This window comes from Osmerus mordax, chromosome 23 (assembly GCF_038355195.1).
Source record: "Osmerus mordax isolate fOsmMor3 chromosome 23, fOsmMor3.pri, whole genome shotgun sequence".
NCBI classification, from domain to species: Eukaryota; Metazoa; Chordata; class Actinopteri; order Osmeriformes; family Osmeridae; genus Osmerus; species Osmerus mordax.
The window spans coordinates 6,672,855-6,691,834 of record NC_090072.1 but is presented as its reverse complement, the minus strand read 5'-3'; the positions used below and the strand labels follow the sequence as shown (position 1 = coordinate 6,691,834).

The 18,980-nt window shown below is 44.5% G+C and overlaps 1 protein-coding gene across 1 annotated transcript in view; it reads left to right on the top strand.

Annotated features, from left to right (window-relative positions):
- Positions 1 to 18,980, top strand: part of LOC136967916 (receptor-type tyrosine-protein phosphatase delta-like) — a 131,518-nt gene that overhangs the window by 102,389 nt on the left and 10,149 nt on the right. Inside the window, exons 23-30 of the mRNA XM_067261915.1 lie at positions 399 to 559; positions 3,778 to 3,890; positions 6,293 to 6,334; positions 6,915 to 7,012; positions 10,156 to 10,279; positions 12,898 to 13,073; positions 14,924 to 15,043; positions 15,161 to 15,315. Coding sequence (XP_067118016.1) covers positions 399 to 559; positions 3,778 to 3,890; positions 6,293 to 6,334; positions 6,915 to 7,012; positions 10,156 to 10,279; positions 12,898 to 13,073; positions 14,924 to 15,043; positions 15,161 to 15,315 — 989 coding nt within the window. The remainder of the gene's footprint in view (positions 1 to 398; positions 560 to 3,777; positions 3,891 to 6,292; positions 6,335 to 6,914; positions 7,013 to 10,155; positions 10,280 to 12,897; positions 13,074 to 14,923; positions 15,044 to 15,160; positions 15,316 to 18,980) is intronic.

The window sequence follows — 18,980 nt, the reverse complement described above, 5'->3', positions numbered from 1 at the left end:
GCCGTGATGTCTTTGTGAATGTCATGTTAACTTTGCATGAAAGGAAAAGGCAAATCTACGGGACTATGAATATACTACATATTGTGTACAATCATTGTTTTGTTCATAGTGTGTTTTGATGTGGAAATGATTTAACGCTGTTTCCTAACCCGCCACAAAGTCAAGTTGAGTTTAAGACTACATGCTCAGACAAGATAAGGAACTTTCCCTGCTTTTGGACTCACTTTGAATTTTCTTTGAGCTAACATCAAGTGCGACTATTGCTTAAGGCGTAAATCTGGGGCCTAGGAAAGACTCATGTTAACTTTTTCTAAATACAATTTAAGGAAGAAATTATTAAAAAATTGTGAAAGGAAGTGATTGTAATTGAATTTTTGCTGCCCTTTGTGTTTCCTCAGACAATGTATGCCACCAGCCCCTACTCTGATCCTGTTGTGTCAGCTGACATCGACCCTCAGCCAATTATTGATGAGGAGGAGGGTCTTATCTGGGTGGTGGGCCCTGTGCTCGCGGTTGTCTTCATAATTTGCATCGTCATTGCCATCCTCCTGTACAAGAGGTAAGGACAGAAACACACACAAACACACTTCCACCTACGCATGTGCCATATTAGAATCGCAAACAGTGACACAAACTCGCCCTCCCAAATGCACACAAACAACAGTGTTATAAATTGCCTGTACTTCACACAGACATGCTCACACACTCCATCCCCACGTTACAAACCTCTGAAAATCATACCCGGATTTACCACACACGCACATTCACACACACACACACACACACACACACACTCTCCCCCCCACACACACACACACACCCAGCAGAAGATGGCCGCTCTCTGTCTACACTCATCAGTCAAGCGTAGGTGGAGCGGCGCTCAGACTATCTGCTGCGTGTCACTGCATGTGTGTGTGTGGCTTTGGAGTGGCCCCTGGGGCCCCTCCGCTGCCGTCCCACCCCTCCCCTGCCTCCTCACCGGAGAGAGATGTGACCTCTCGTTGCCCCGGTGCTTTACGAGGACTCGCAGATTTGGTTTGCCTTCATGTCCTCCCACTCTCCACTGAAAAATGGAAAAATAGCCTTGGTACACGAGCAGACGCATTGAGAATGAAAAGCACTGCATCGGTTTGAAAACGGACTTGGCGACAGTCCTCGAGCTACATTGGCAAAGGAACACCGACTCGAAAGTTCACTGGTTTATAAAGGCCATATTTTCACATTAACTGTATCTGTCGTTTATACCTGTAACTGTTGTGGAGGTGTGAAATGCCTTTGTGCTAATCGGCTAAGTTACCGTCGAGACCCCCCAATCCAGAACGTTCTGCAATGTCAAATTGCATGGTCAGTTTTTTCCTTTTCTGTCCCTGGATGAGTAATGTCTTGCAGCAGGCATATATCCAGGGATGCCTAAAAACAAGTAGACTACCTGAGGGCCCTCAAAGAAGCATCTTCACTCTCAGCTTGTGTTTGTGCCCAGCAGATTTAAACAACAATTATCAAGTCAATGTCACCAGTGTGTTGGAACTTTCCAGTGCATGACAAGGGAGATAATTTCCTTGTCAAGATCAATTTTGTCGTCGTCGGGTGGGGAACAAAGGACAACGGTGATGTTACCGTGGTAAAAGTGGGGAAGAGGCAAGATAATAACTACACCACATCATTGATGAACTGTATAAACCACAGCACGTCACGCTCCAACCGTTATAGGTCATGAGCATTTTATGTTAATACGAGTTCAAAGTCAAGGTCCCTCCTTTTCCAGATATGAAGATGGATTTAAGTCATAATCTAATACAAAAAAGACAGTATTTCATACTTACCGTATACACACGTTTTTATCTTTGGAAGTGAACCTGCTCTCAGGAAGCCTTTCCCAGACGTGTCAAGTTCTCACCTAAGTTGTTGCATTGATGCAAAACGTATTATTTTCTTACACACAGGTATGGACACACCAATCTAAAGTGTTAAAGATTAATTCCAAGCTTGAACAAGAAGTAATCACTTGTAACTGTGTGCAATGAAACCGAAAAAAACATTAATCTTGGATGCTTCTAGGACGGAATTTTTCTATATACAACCCAACCGGAGCCCGACACAGCATAATTAAGTGTAGTGTCTGAGGTAAAGCGTCACTAATCTAAGACGCCAAGTGAAATTGAGACATGATTGGAATCACTGGACTTGGTTAAAGCACGATGTGTGTTTCAAGTTATTACACAGGAAACAGCACATTAAGGGATAAATTAATGCGTAATAGCTTCAATTTTCTCTATGGGAAGATGCAGTTTCCTTGGATCGTCACAGGTTTTGGGGTCTTGCCGTCTAACTTTCTGTCACGTTTTGTTTTTTCCTTGCTTACCAATGGAGCAGCAAACCGGACAGGTAAGCAGTATAGAGGAAGACAGACAAAGATAAAACCATGTTTCCCATCTCAACCCCCTCCTCACCATACCCTTCCCAGTCAGACACCCTTTTGCGCTTCCCTGTAGCTTACACACCAGCCCATAGTGACTGATATTAAGGAGGACATTCGCATGCATTTTTCAGGACGGTCCACCAGTTTTCAAGTGTTTTCATATGTTTTGGTCACAAAAACTCAACTCAACATAACCCAACTTTTTATTTTTTGCCCAAACCTGCACTCAAACGCCTGGTTTCTCATATTCTCCCTCTGATAATATTAGATTCTTCCCAAATGCTGTTTGGCATGACTATCAGATCAGCCAGTATGCCCACCAATAGATCTATTTCTTCAACAGTATGACATCACAACCAAATGTGCACTCGGGCCGGGGAAGCAAGCACCGGTACTGTAACTCTGAATGCACAGTGTTCCTACCCAGCTTCCCTCGCCTCTGCTCCCACACGTCATATGCTGAACGCTTATTCAGTTCTCTTTTTCCCCCTCAAAACCCGTCTCTATACACCCTTTCCCACACTAAGCCTTTACCTACACAGATGTAGTACACACAGATGCACGTCTACATAGGCCAGGAAGTAGAAAATGTGGCTTTTGTTAAATGCCACTCCGCAGTAAAGTGGCATTTGTTTATGTGAAACATCAAACCGCATAGTCTTTTCGAGCCAATGCTAGTTTTTCTTATTAGTTTTTCTGGGTGTAATCTTGTAGAACACACACCCATTGCATGTGTCTGCATGATTTTTCCACACGCCTGCGCTTTTAAATGTATGCAATGTGACCTTACATAGCATTGCTGTTACTGACCCGCCATGACCTATATCAGCTGTTTTTTACAGAGCATCTTATCATTATCTCCCACAGCCGATCATTATTGCCGAAGTATTATTGCAATCCATACAGCGCCAATGTTAATAGCGTTCTCCATCCTCTCTGGCTAGCACTGAATGAAGAAAGAGATCAACGGTCAAATGGTTTGTCTGTAGATTAGGACCGCAAGGTTGTCAGTAATAACAGCAGACAGATTCATTTTACGTTGGATAGATGTATTTGTTGATTATTGAGACATGACAGTATTGATTCTAGCTCTAGATTGTGGTTTTGCTGTTATGTCATCTTCCTATCCCAGATACATATGCATCATTCCTTCTACAAGGGAATCCTTCATTCTGAGGTTGTCGACTGCAGGGGCATATTTGACATTCTCTGATTCATCAGTTCCGTGTATCTGTGTATGAATAGTGTCTGTTAATAACCACAAACGGATATGGTACAAGACTGTACATAGTCGATATGGTCTGAAACACTCGTGTGAACATCACATTCCATTCCTTGTTTTGTTTTGTTTCCTACAGGAAAAGGGCAGAGTCCGAAGCCAGGAAAGGAAGTCTGCCCAACAACAAGGAGATGCCGTCCCACAACCTCACAGACCCTGTGGAGCTCCGACGCCTCAACTTCCAGACGCCCGGTAAGGACTCTCGACACAACCAACTCCGAAAAACCTCCCTCTCTTATCATGGCAAAGCTCATCCCTGCCCTTCTCAGCGTTGTGATAGCATCGCGACGAGGGGTATTCGAGGCGTGGTACCAAGCGTGGTACTTCGTGCGATGCTAATGAAGGCTAGGAGCTGACGTCATTGGATTATTCCGTTGTTTTAACCCGTGTGATGCATGACAAGGTCACTCCTTCAATCACAAGCTTACTCACGAACAGCTTCATTGAAAGTCAAAGCTAAACGCTAGCAACATCCAGAGGACCAGTGAGAATTGCCATGGCCAGTGGTCAATAGACTGGATACATTCTAGACAGGTGGCCGAGAAGGGACACAGGGTCAAAGTCCCTCTCTGGAGAGACAGCAGTAGGGAGGAAAGGGACAGACGGGCCTGATACTTCCACACAACAGCAGTTAGCCCCGCCGGGAACACCTGGGTCACTTGGGTCGTGGAGAAGCTGTCATGCTGACTCGGAGCGATGCTAGTCAACGCTGGATGACATTGGTACACAGGGAAGTCACGGGCAGCAGTCAGGTGACAGGTCTCAAGACTATGAGAAGTATTGCGGAGGCATGCCACATTCTGTGTGGTACAGGACAGGAAGGCCGGTGACAGCCTGTGAACATAACCGCTTGACCTCTTAGGGGGTCACGCCTATGACGTTACTCGAACCTCCTTTTTTTGAAGAGGGAAAAGATAGGAGTCCCAGTTCCTTTTGTCTGTTTCTCGCAGAGGCAATTCCGAAATAGACATGTTTGAATTGTGCCTGAGTTCTTATGGCACTCACTGCATAGGGACAAGTGTTCAGGGACTGCCAATAATGTTGTAATATCAAAGCCATATTTCTCAGGTCAGTTAGTATGAAAGGAGAATCCATTATCTCCATATGGGGATTTTTTTGTGTGAAAAAATTGCATATTTATGAAAACTTCAATGACATTAGAGCCATTACTGACAATTCCAACTTGGCAGATGGGGTATTAGCCCCCCCCCCCCCCCCCCCCCTTCCATTTTCATTTAGAGTAGAAAGCGCGTCAGATCTCAGGCACACACCCCCATATCTGAATCCTCTCCAGCCATCTTGATTAGCTCCACACGTCCCCCCTCCTTTGGCTCAAACACCTGGGTCTCTCTGCCCCTCTCGACTTGCAGTAAAAAGGACCAAACATCTTTGTCTCCTTTCTGACATTCCCCACTTGAACATCGCAGTGAGGTGCTACATTAGCCCCCCCCCTCCTGCCCACCCTCGCCCGCCCCCTCCTCCCTCCCTCCCTCCCTCCCTCGCTCCTTCTCACCTCGTTGCTCCTCAGTGCACATTTTCATCTTGAGGACGCTTGATGTTCGCGAAGTGCCGTGTGGCGAGAGCGCCGTTTCATTGTCACCGCTGCTGGAAATGGGTCTTGAGTGGCAGGCCCGATAGAAACACTCCAGCCCATTTCTGGGAGACGTGAGAGAGCGGGGGAGAGAGAGAGAGAGAGAGAGAGAGTGAGAGAGACAGAGAGAGACAGAGAGAGAGAGCAGCCCCGCTTTTTCCATTAGCTAATGCCCACTTGTGTTATCGGTGCAGATGAAAGACCACAGGCGTGCCGGAGAGATGCGCGTCTCCCCGACGAAAGTGGCGAAAACACCAGCCCACGGATACCGCTATTATAAAAGCCCAGCTATCTGAAACATGGTGGGAGCACTTTGTGGACACCGTTGTCAAGCACCCCCGTGGCCAACATCGTGTCCTGAGCAGACACTTTTTTTTTTTTTTTTTTCACAAGACGTTCCTCAGTGTGGATACAGACCCACTCAAACCCCCGCCTCTGATGTCGTACCGCACCTAAATGACCTCAACACTCCTCACAGGGAACACACTTTGCCTGTTGAGGTAGTGCTCTTTGCACACCCAGACACCCCCCCCCCCCACCACCACCATCACCACCAGTCTACCTTGTCAAAGTCAAACTAACTTCCTGACCAAGGAGGAACTTTACACTGCGCACTATGCATGTGTATCCTGTGCGAGGTTGGCGTTTCGGACTGATACGAATACCAGACAGGCCTGTGTTGTTGCCTCTCACTCGAGGTGTCTTTGGGTTTTCTATGCTGTCCATACTGTGTCGAGTGTCCGTAGCTTCCCCTACCTGTAGAACTCCAACCAGCATGGCGTCCTGCTAGTTTTTTAGCATGTGGATGTGTCTTACTAACTGATATATGTGACTGTGCAATGATCATTTAGTCGTTCAGTCAATAACTGTAGTTCCTTGTCACCCTACCCAACTGTCCACTTCCCAATTGTTTTGAAAAAAAAGAAGAAAGAAAAAAAAGTAGTCATCACATTGCTACAACGTCTGCGATTTATTTTTATTTACATCGCCGTTTCCTTCACAGGTCCAGGTGTGCCTGGTTACCCCAGTAACCTCCATTCGTCAAGTTAGTTGGTCTTGTTTAATGCATTTGCCATAACCTTCTCTTTTTAATTTTTTTTATTTCCCTCTTTCCTCTTTTTTCTGCTCAGCCTTGTGGTTCCGTCCCACCCCATCTAATCCATGTGGTGTTTGTCATGACATCACAGGAGGGCGGAGTTTGAAATGACACCGCCTAGTAACATGTCATCACTCAAAGCAGGCGTCAACATCTGGCTTAACTGTTTCTTTGTTTGTTTGTTTTTTTGGATTGGTTTCCTCATGTATTTCTTTGTCTTTGTATGTGTCCTTCGCCACGCTAACTTTCGCCGCTGCTTTCTGTGTCAATAACATTCTCTCTCTCACAATAGGGAGGTAGAGAGGGGGGAAGTGTGCTCGATGATCCTCTCATTGGCTTCCTCGTCCATGTATCCTCTATGAGCATGCCCACTGCTTTGAGTGACCAATCGAGCCTAACAAACGACCCACTTCTCCATTCCCTTGTTGCACACATGCAGCTTTCTAATGATTCACCTCTGGCTTGTGGCTCGGAGACTGTACCCCCACTTCACCCTCAGTAACTGACTTCTCGTCTGTGTGATTGACAGGCATGACCAGCCACCCACCTATCCCCATCATGGACCTTGCAGATCACCTGGAGCGGTTGAAAGCAAATGACAACCTCAAGTTCTCCCAGGAATACGAGGTAATGACCAATCAGCCATGATGTACCGTGGTAGTAATTTGATTACGTTTTGAAAGATCATCAATAAAGTCACAATCATATGCATGTTAGTCAGAGTACCACCCTTGGCACTGCAGGTGCATGAGGAAAGAGACCAGAGTCTGGCCTCTGGGTGACCTGAGTTGGTCATTATCGTACAGATATGTGTAAATCCTCGAGCACATCCTTGTAATGATATTTTCCAGGAACCTTTAATCCCGTCATTACAAACGTGTCGCGCCCATGTCAAGAGTACCGCAGCCCAGCCCTAGCCCATGTTGACTACCAGCTGGCATTGGAGGAAATGAAAAAATATAAAAATCAGGAAAAAAAGTCACAAACACAAAGGCAAATCATGATCTCTTCCCATGGAGAAGCTGTTCCACCAGTCACATGCCCGATCCTCCAATCTGGCTGGGCAAAGTGAAAACGAAACATTTATCCAGTCACAGTGGGCTGACGGAGGGAACGCACCCGCATCGGTATCTCTGAATGGCAATCAATTTGCCATTTACGTGGCCGTTCGGTAAAAGGTCGCCATCTCACCGACGCGCCGTAATCTCATTAGCCCAGGCAAGCCGAGGCATCAGCAGGGATGCGCTGGCGGAGTGTCTTTAACCGGAATGTGGGAGGGAGGGGGGAGGGGGCGGGGGTAGTCACTGGTGCGGTAGTGAAGACATAATCCCATTCCTGTGATTTGATCAGCAAGCGAGCTATGAAGGAAGCCTGCCCGACTTGATTGATTGATTTTGAGTGGCAGGGGCCAAAGTAAAGTTATTGTCGCCAGGTTTTTTCCCCCACTCCCCCGTCTCACTCATCGCTCTCCTCAGTCACTCCACCACGTGGAATTAAATACCTGCAGAACCCAATAAATACGACACTTGCCCTCACCCCCCCCTCCCCCAAGCCCCCGCCCTCTCTTTTTTTGAACCGCAACTGCTCTCTCTCCGACGGTAGATGGATTCGGCGAGGAACACAATGGGAGTAAATCTAAATAGATGGAACTGCGTCTGCTGAACGTCGGCGGAGCCCGGAGTATTGTGCCAGAGAGAGGTCCTTTCAGGGGCGTTGAGTGTGACAGAGCTGCGGTCACCCTCTCTCGCTCCCAGTCTCTCAGCCTCCTTCTCTCTGCAGGCTCTGCCGTCGCTCCAAACCGTGAGGTCACAATGTGGCCGGCTGCCAGGCTGCCCTTCCATTATGGCAGCTTTAGTACATTGAATTCTAATTCCGAGGCAAGGTTTTTCATGAGAATTGGAAAGTAATTTTGCCAGCACAATGAAAGAAGCATTTTCCCCCCCCATGAGCATGTTGTTCCCCACTGTTTCAACACGTTTTGATCAAATAATGCGGCGTCGCACCTCTTTCTGCTTCTTCATCGTGATTTCTGAAGATAAAGACCTACCTAGAGAGATTAGTTCCTAGACTTTAAATCGATAAAAACCAGAAACAAATATTTTTTTAATAAAGTAAATGGAACACTTTAAATAACAAAAACATGTCTGCGTGCTTATGAATTGTATGTTGGCGATGACCTCTAACCAGGTTTCAAAATTTGAAAAATACAATAATTCCACAACTAAATAACTTAGTTTTAGAGCAGCCTACTGTTCATATTGCTTTTTGGGTACTTCAAAACTTGTCACTTTGGCATTGTGGCTTTTTCCCCTGAACGTGTTATTGAAAGTGACTGTAATTCAACTCATAATATCAGTGATATAAACATTTGAGGCTTGGATCGTTAAACAATAGAAACCTGATACTTCCACTGACATGAAAAATTGAGCCCTGTCTTTCCAATATGGTCCTTTTTACACATGTCCTACGTACTTTATAGCTCAGTTTCTGGTAGGGTGCTCTACATTGAAGGGATTGCTGGTTCTCCAAATTCCTGCTAATGACACTGGCGAGCATTATCAACTCTGACTTGTTTAAGACACCAAGGTTAGCTTGAAAGTCAACACGCTTCAAGACGCTTTGTTGGTGCCAGTGGGTCAGTATTCTATCTTTCCCTCTCTTGGTTTCTGTCTCCTTTCCTTTTTCTTGCTTTTCACGGCTTACAAGACCAATTTTCACCAATTGTATGGTTCTCTGCAAACTGTAATTTGAAAATTGTCAACGAATGAGTTGCTTGCAGGCAGATAACTATCAGCATTGAATTTTTAAAAGACACAGAACTGAAAACTGAAGAATAAGACTTAAGGTCAACCATTTACCCCACTGAAAAGGTGCTTCAGTTAGCACAATCATTTTTGGATGTAATAAGTATACTTCCGTCATCATTTGTCAAGCTATCTTACATTTCAAACCAAAATATTTTTGAATATTGGAAGTTGGAACGAGTACCATGCATATCATTACTTTCAAAGATCAAGCACTCTAGTTACACACACAGAACACACTCAAAGCTTATTTCAGGTGCTATTGTTACACAATAACACAGAGCTTAATTAAAAACTATTAGATATCAAAAGAGCCTCATATCGTTGGAAGTAACTCATAATTATCGACGGTATTCAATTGACACATTCTACTTCAAAAGTGTAATTCATTGTCACGGTATTAAAATTAACTTCAGTAACATCAGATGACCGTGGTTAGACAGCATTTGAAAAGACAGTAAAATACAGAACTGTATGTGTCGGTCGGAAAACGATTACAATTTGCAGCGTCCTTCATGTTCTCCCTTTCAGATACCCTGTGACTGGTATTCATGCATGCAAGCATGCATCACCAGATACATATGGCTGTATATTCATGGAAACCAATGGAATGATGGTGTTGGAATGTGGCAGTGGGCTTGCGAGCCTAAATTTAACAGCTCTTGTCACTTACACAAAATGTCTGTCACGCAGCATGCTAAAATATCCCTTGACGCTTTGGAAATGTCCAAAATAGCAGTTGCTGAGTGTGAAGTGTAGAGCCTACAGTATCAAGCAAAGAATTCAGAAAAGTTATCATGTAACATGAACCTTAAAAATGGTGTCACGGAGAAGATTTATGTGTTGAACGACGCAACCTTTCTGTTAACCATGTTGAAGTTTGCCCCAGTTGAATGTCCTATGCTAAGCTAATGTAACAGACGACAATAAATGAGGATATAATAAATATTCACATGTCTCTTTCAGTCCATAGACCCTGGGCAACAGTTTACATGGGAACACTCAAACCTGGAAGTCAACAAACCAAAGAACCGCTATGCTAATGTGATAGCGTACGACCATTCGAGAGTCTTGTTATCTGCAATCGATGGTAAGCATTGGCCATTTTACCGCCTTCCACTCTTTAGGAATAACACACAGCACCAAACACTATTAGGTTCCTTTCATACAGTCTCAACTTTAAAGTGCACCACATTTATTTCACAACTATGTTTTCCATCAAGGATTTCCAGGTAAATGTACAGTGTTTAAAGTGGGCCCCTGAATGTCTTTCAGAGTAATAGTTTTCAAATAACAAATACATTTTGGTGATCGAAATAAAGAGCTAAAACTGCTGAAGTCTCTGCAGTATGTGTGGCACTTCCACAGGATAAAATATATGGACCGCATATAAAGTGATGATGTGGTCTGATGTGGAATGAGCACACACCCAATTAATTCATTAACCATTTCCATTCAACAATTTCCACCGAACGGAACGGAAAGTAAACAACCACCCACTCTATATTGACTAATAAACGGATGCTAATGTGACAAAATGAAGACGTCGAGTCCCTTTGCAGTCTCCCAGAAAGAACACAGCTGAGTGTTGATGGACCTCATTAGCCAGGCACAGAAACACATCTGCACACCCACACTGGAGCTTTTTGTGTGGTAGCAACCGAACAGCACGCAGCCAAGCAGGCTTCGGGGACTTCCCCTAAAGCTCTAACAAAGCCTTTTGGCAGCCAGGACTTATTTGTTTACTTCGATTGAGTTCTGGCTGTGGAGACTGAAAGGCCTCACTATGAGTAGCTCATTAAGCTATAGGGTGTAAAGATTCCGATTTTTTTTCTTTTTCTCAGCCGATGCTTGGTATGGCGTCTTATGTGCAAAGGCATGTGACTATTAGCTTTCAATGCGCTATGGAAAATTATAGGTGTCATTGTAGTTGACTAATCTTATCATGTGATGTATGCGTTATTATGCTCTACACGTTGATGATGATTAGTAAGAGTTCATGACTGACTAGACTTGAGATTATATTTGACCTGAGCATACATTTCTTACACTTTCAAAATAACAAAATAATTCCCTGGGAACAGTTATGAATTTCCATGGAAAACTATTTTTTCCTATTGTTCTATTTTGTATTGTGGGACTTTTTGTCAAGGCACTGGTAAAGTCGACAAACTTGACTCATAGGACAGCTATTGCCCAGAATGTTCCATCCCAGTGAAAAAGGAAGATCAAAACAGAATCCAATCATCTCAATTTCTGAAGCATATACTTTTCTTCTATGCATGGACAGGGAACTTAGACAGAAAACTGGTTATTTTCAGTTGTTAGAAATGCCTTGATGAATCTCTCAAGAAGTCTAATGAAAAATGTATAGGGGGACTACTTTTATGCCTCATAAAAGTAACTGATAACTATTCAATCTTGTACATGAACAAAGTCATGCATCTGACTTTTCATGACCATTACGATTCTAGGTTTCCCAATTCATTTCTAAGAAGCGCTGTAAAAGTGCAGTTTGTGTTTATGTCTTGATGAGCATATATTTACAGTTCTGGAAGCAGATGGTCGCATTTTCTACAAATCCTGAGTGACAAGTCTGCAGAGAAACCATTTAGCAAATATCCATCAAACAAACTCTTGTTTTCACTAAACCATAATGATGTCTTTTTTTCCCACCCATTCTTCAAATTTTGAAAAGCCGGGGGCTTAAATTATATTTATCCCTTGTCCATCACAGAAATTCATGGTGAGCAGAGCGCTAGAGTGGAGTATAAGGGCGGAGAAAAGTGAGATTTTGAATGAACTCATATCTAATTCTTCCTCTTTTCCTTTTTTTGGCGGAAGTTACCTGGGAAAAAAAATGGGGGGGAGGGAGGGGAGAGGGAGCGCGGGCGGCTGCGAGACGTGGCATCCATGCAGATGAGACTTATCTTGCTAGACCATGTGTGTGCTGAGCCCCCAAACTGCCAGTCCAGAAGCATTGACTAGCTGTCAGCTCCGTCGTTTTCCTCCAGATTGGAAAAGACCACGGCACCTTTCATTTGCAGAAGGAGGCGAGAAGGAGAGAGAGAGGAAGGCAGGCACGCAGGGCAAACTGTTTTGCCAGTTTTCTTGTTGTTTGTGTTTTCCCTCAGTGTGAGGTTTTAGAGAGAGGTGTGTGGGGGGAACAGATCTTAAAGGAACACACTATCTTTTGTTTGAAAATGGCCGTGGGTGGACCAAATGTTTTTTTGAACGATAAACACTCTATAATGGCAGGTTTCACTCTATGATTCAACTACTCAGCTGCCATTTTGTGTAAATACAGAAAATAATACCTTGGTGCCTGTATGTGAAATGTTCAGTCAATACCAATGAGTTAACTAGTGTTGCTGTTGGGGTCTGGACATTTAAGTGACTCTGAATTCACTTCACAGTCGTTGGAGTCCAATATTGATCCATGCAAACAAGACTAAAGTTGTCTACTACCTATTTTCTTTACCCACTGTGTTGTACTTCCAGATTCAATTACCAAAAAACAAACATTAAACACTCAGCCACTCAAGATTCAATTGCTCTACTAAGTAGACTCTGCAGTTCAATGAGGTTACTGAAACTCAAATCTGCATCCAATGACAGCCGACCAACATCACCCAGTTCGAGCCGTAACCAGTAGGCCATGAAAAAAACATCTAACGACCTCTTAAACTTTGACCATGTGTTCATCAGGTATCCCTGGGAGTGATTACATCAACTCCAACTACATCGACGGCTACAGGAAACAGAATGCGTACATCGCCACGCAGGGGTCTTTGCCCGAGACGTTTGGAGACTTCTGGAGGATGATCTGGGAGCAGAGGAGTGCTAACATCGTCATGATGACCAAGCTGGAGGAGAGGTCCAGGGTAAGCCCCTCACCATGGAAGCATCATGGCTTTGTGGCGTCGTCTTCCTGAATCCCAAGTCGAAGCTCTTGTTTTGGCAATTATGTAGCTTTATCCTACCTCGGCAGTTGTTACCCGAAACGTTGACGAGATTCAGAAAAGATTTGAGGAGGGAGTTTGGAGTCATTTCAAATGCTTATTTTCCAGGTGGCTCTACCCTTATCCATAAGACAATGAACACGCAAAAACCTTCATATTCATCATCAGTTACCTGTGTTTCTTGACCTCCCCATCTCCTTTACTCTGTGTTCCTATCTTTGTGTGTGTGTGTCTGTTGTGTCAAATTATACTCCTTCAGATGCCTTCTTATTTCTTCTCCAAGGCAAGACATCTTCCATTCTGTCATCTGTCACTCACTTCTCCCTTCACCACAACATGATCTGATTTCCCTATATTCATTGTTTGTACCTTTTGCTGCTAAAGCGTAGTCCATCTGTAGCATGGCACACTTCGGTTTGACAGCACCGCTTTACACCGTCACTGGAATGTTTCGCTTTGAGTTTCTTTAAGTCGGTATCATTCAACACATGGACCAAATCTGACGCAAATGAAATGTTTCGCTCATTCCAGGTTAAGAATGGGTAAAAGTCACCTTGCCGAATTCTTTGCACAAAAGTGTAGATGGTTTGGTAACACAAATCTTGCATGGTCTCCACAAGTCTCCCCGATCACTTATATGTATGTCCTTGATAAAGGCCCTTAGACAAGTTGCATTGTGAGAACACTCCAATCAGTTGCACCGGAAAGTACATTCCAGTCATGGTGTTGCCTGTGGATGCAAAATCTAAAGTCCATTTCCTTTGCTGTTTAATATTACAGTCACATATATTGCCCTTTACAGAATGTTATGACTAGTTATTGTCCTTTACGGACCCCTAGAAATTTGATGTGATAGGAGAATTGCTCATAGCTTTGTGATCTCAAACAAAAGTAGTCACAAAGATGGTATTTTTCCCTCTAACTGTGCTAATGTTTTACATTTGAGTACACAATTCTCATTGTTTTGTTGCCACCAACAGTCCTCAATGAGGTATTGTTCAGGACATTTGTTTTCTTACCCTGGAAGAGAGCAAAATCTGTCTAAGTGCATTTTGCTATCCTGATGTTAAGAAAATAGCTTTAGCATATGCCATATTAAAATGATCCCAAACTATGCAATGTATATTATTGATACACCAGCATCTCTTACAGTTGTTCTTATGGAAAGGCAAGACCATTGTTGATTGACTGATGTAGTGAGTTCACTTTAAATGGAAAAAGAGGATTGTGAAAATAAGTTAATGTAGTGAATATCTGGAGAGGGAAGGCATCTGCATAGGAACTTTTACTTCCTCTTTGCATTTACAGTGCTTCCTTTTGGCAGCAAAACAATAATACTGTAATGGAACAGTGTTTTATCGGCTGTTCGCTGGGCAACAAAGCACTGTAATCATAATAAACTTGTGCCTGTAATGTGATTGGAAAAACCGTGGTTACGATTGTAATTATAGAGCCTGTCGGCTTAATAAATAGCACTGTCTGCTTCATTGGAATGTCTTGGAATGGCTGTTTCCTCAATTGTGAAATCACAGCAGTCAGCAGAATAAGGAGGAATTGGCAGCCGTCTTCTCCTATATGCTTTTTGCGCTAGCTTGTCTTATTAAGTTAGTGAGACTTGTGCCGTTGATGTGTATGAGTGCTGATATGGTATCGTCTTGTGGTAACAGATCATTAAGTAGCTACTGGAGGCTGGAAATGAAACATTGTTGTAGAAGGAGAATAGACAACCTCGACCTTGTCTAATGTGCCTTTTTTTGGTTTGCCACTCGCAGGTGAAATGTGACCAGTACTGGCCCACGAGAGGGACGGAAACCTATGGTCTCATCCAGGTGACGTTGTTGGACACCGTGGAGCTAGCGACGTACTGCGTCAGAACGTTCGCACTTTATAAAGTAAGTTGCACTTTATTCCTCAGATCCCAAAAGTGCCCACATCTTGACATCTTGACGCTTCGTCAGAATGTCAGATTCGAGGCGATTTGATTCATCCGAAACTTCCCTTCCATCCAGAATGGCTCCAGTGAGAAGAGGGAGGTGAGGCAGTTCCAGTTCACTGCGTGGCCGGACCACGGGGTGCCGGAGCACCCTACCCCGTTTCTGGCCTTCCTCAGACGGGTGAAAGCCTGCAACCCACCGGACGCAGGGCCTATGGTGGTGCACTGCAGGTGAGCGATGGCAGGGAAATACCGATGGTCCCTTGTGGGACTGCTACTCACAATCAGACGTTTAAATGTCTCGCCTAAACTCTCCAATTGCATGGAGTTGGTGTTATTGAGACCGAATGTTCTGAATGGCTGAGAAGAGAGAGAGAGAGAGAGAGAGAGAGAGAGAGAGAGAGAGAGAGAGAGAGAGAGAGAGAGAGAGAGAGAGAGAGAGAGAGAGAGAGAGAGAGAGAGAGAGAGAGAGAGAGAGAGAGAGAGAGAGAGAGAGAGAGAGAGAGAGAGAGAGAGAGAGAGAGAGAGAGAGAGAGAGAGAGAGAGAGAGAGAGAGAGAGAGAGAGAAGAGAGAGAGAGAGAGAGAGAGAGAGAGAGAGATATGGTTGGATAGACTTCATAGTAAAGAATGCCCGAGATGATAGAAACAGAAAACAAGATATATAGACAGGCCGAAGATAAACATGACAGAGAGAGAAGCAGGGATAAAGAAAAGACCACTTCAACTCACCATCAGATGAAAGGAAAGAAGAAAAATATGGAAAAAAAAACTAGATAACATGAGCTAAATACTACCCACTGAGACCAAAAGGGATTTTTAGATCTGAAGGTATTCTGCCACAACAGACGACACAGATTACTGTGTCAGTGCCCTCAGCAAACTTGAGCATCCCTCCCACACAATCGCATCCCTCCCACACAATCGCACACAGACATGTCCTCCTCCCCTCTGTAACATGTCGCACATCAGCAGCGCACAAGGGCCCCGGCTTATCCCTGAGGTTGGTGCGCCCCCCCCCCCCAAAAAAAGAAAAGCACTATCTTCACACTTCTTCTTCGCCTCCAGTAGGCCAGACTCCCGACAGAGAGGCACAAAGAGCAGAAGAACACAGCTGTCTGGGTCCTCTAAACCCGGCAAGTCATCAGAGGCTTTAGAGCAACAGAGGGGGGAAGACGGAGAGAGAAAGAGAGGGAATATGAAGGAGCAGAGATTGCGAGCGGACAAGAAGATACAAACTTGTGTCGGAAACTGACAAAAAAAGAAGGGATTACCGAAGAATTAAAATTACCACATGCCAGAGTTAATTAGAGCCACTTGGAGAATCAGTTTAAATTGAAAAATCCCAACTTTTTACAGCAAAGCAGAATGTGAGAATTAATGTCACTCTGCAGATGGGAGTTTTAATTCCTTGCCCCGCATCAGATAAAGGGCTGCGCTACAAATCCCAAACACTCCCACAGTCTCCACGAGTCTTGACAGGCCGCCATTTTATTTGTATTTTTTTGTACTGCAGTTTCCTTCACAACATTGGAAAGTTAACTTCAAAGTTGTCTGTTTAAAAAGATACAAATAAATGTGTCCTGCTTCATTAACTGCAATGTAGACTGCAGTCTCCAGAGCATTTCAATAACTAGTTGGTCAAGCTATTATTTGTCGAAAGTGTGGCATGGAGACTTAAACAAGGCTGTTTTCTTTGGTAACTATGCAAAACAAGTCACAAATTACTCAAATAAACCAAAAAACAAACTGTGGGGTTGAGGGTTACCTGTTATTTTTAAAAGAGAGAGGAAAGACTCATTCCATCTATTGGAATGTAATGTACCTACACACAGTAGCAGACATTTAGATTTTGAATTGAGACACTCACATTCTGCTACACTCCCACACACGCGTACACACTCAAAAATCTTGTCATTTGTCACGGCCACTGGAGTTCAGGGAGCGGAATTAATTTGGCATGGTCAGACCAAAGTGGACTGGGCCTCAAGAGATATTTATTCAACTGCGTTGTTTTCACTCCGTAGATAGAGACCCCAATTTACAGAAGCTTTAAGAGTGGACATTAGGAATTTGACAGTAGAGGGTCGTCACACATTTCTGTCCCACAAAAACCCACTGTTACATTTCCCTGTCCTCCACCCCCCTGTGAAAGTCGCCAAAATCAAGGAACCATGATCAAAACCATAACCAAACCATTACCTACGTGGGTCAATACTAGGTCAAGGATTTCTCCCCAAAAACTGTAGACTTAAGTTGATCAGGAGTGAATATCCGTGTAGTTGCTGGTACACCTAAATCTTGTTGCCCAAATAAAAGCTTTCCTCACCCTCAACAAAGCATGTTAAAAAAAAAAACGTAAATATCTTCCAGCTTCGGATGACTGTAAACGATCCCCATGTTTCAACAGAGTAGTTTATGTTGCACGTGCAGACTCTCCCAAGCCCGGTCAAGGTGGAGGTCTGCCAAGTTCTCCCCTCAGGAGCAGTGAAGACGGATGTTATTAAAAATACATTCATGTGTTCCCACTCGTAGAACTTTTTGCAAGGTGAGGTCATCTTTTCTTAAACGGGGGAGGCAGTATATTGTAAAAGCGACCCTTCCTCCCTCCCCATCGCCATCAACCAGCACCGCGCAGCAGTAAACTGATTCCTGGGCCTCCCAGTTTCAAGCGTTTTCTAACCCCGGGTCGCATGCTGCAGGGATTCTATTGGGGACAGGTCTACCCAGGCGTTATGAGTGCTCAGCGGAAGTCCCTCTGACATGATTGAATGTCACCGGGATCACGGGCCTTCTCCTCCGCTCAAAGGGAAAAAGGTGCAACTCTTGGTCCTGTGTCACACAGGTTGTTCCAATGGATTGTGGAAGATTTCATTCACTCGCAAAGAGATCGATGAGTTTGCTGGGCTTGGATGGCCCCTCGCTACTTTACGTCAACGCTTCAACCCTGGCGAGCTTTGACGTTACGTTTTAACGTAATTTCTGCCATTTTTGCCGCATCCCCTTGTCCCTTGTTTGGATAGACAACATGGATGTTTCCCTCATCGTCAAGGCCTGTGGTTGACCGATCAAGACGCTGCATGTCTGAGCAGTGCAGCTGTAGACGTGGGCACGAGAGGAGGGATCGCTTTTGAAAAAGGAGAGAAGACCAGCCATCATTCCACAGCAACGCAAACCTCGCTATCCGCGGGATGTCGGAGGTCCTGTTTTTAATCGCCCTCCCTGGCTCCGCTGCACAGTGAGGAGGCCCTGCCTACATTAACCCACGTCCCACGCCCCGGTCACCTCGCAAGGACTTCCTGTCTACACTCCCACAATGCAGGACGAAGGTTAGACAGTGTCTGACAGGCAGACACACAAGTGTTACAGGAAACATCCAAGGAAGCCCCACCCCCCACACACCCCCAGTTGTAGTATGAGCGTATAGAAGGGTTCAACGATGATGCCCAATCATTGCTATTGTGCCCGAAAGACAGGCAAAAATACAGTTGAATAAAAGGACACAATTGTCAAACTCGCAATGAAAATAATTATATGTCTAAATGTCATCATTATCAGGGATTCAATGAGCCGGGCGGATGTGCAAGTTGGTACTGTACTTTGGGGGTTTGTGTGTGTGTGTTTAATGCGTGAGAGGGTGGCTTGAGAGGTTGCCTGACAGAAATACATTTGGTAACAATACACTTGTAATTGCTTTTACCGCTGTCCAAGCTTTATCTACTTAAGGCGGGTTGCAGCTGTATCTTACCGTGTAATTCTCCCCCGTCTATTCCCCAAACTCCGGCATACACGTTAGCCTGATGCTAATGTCCACCGACGTCCCAAGCAGCTGGCCGTGGCTGTCAGAGCAGCCATTGTCAGGTCGTTAGCAGGCTAAGTCCACCAGCCCCTCGACTGC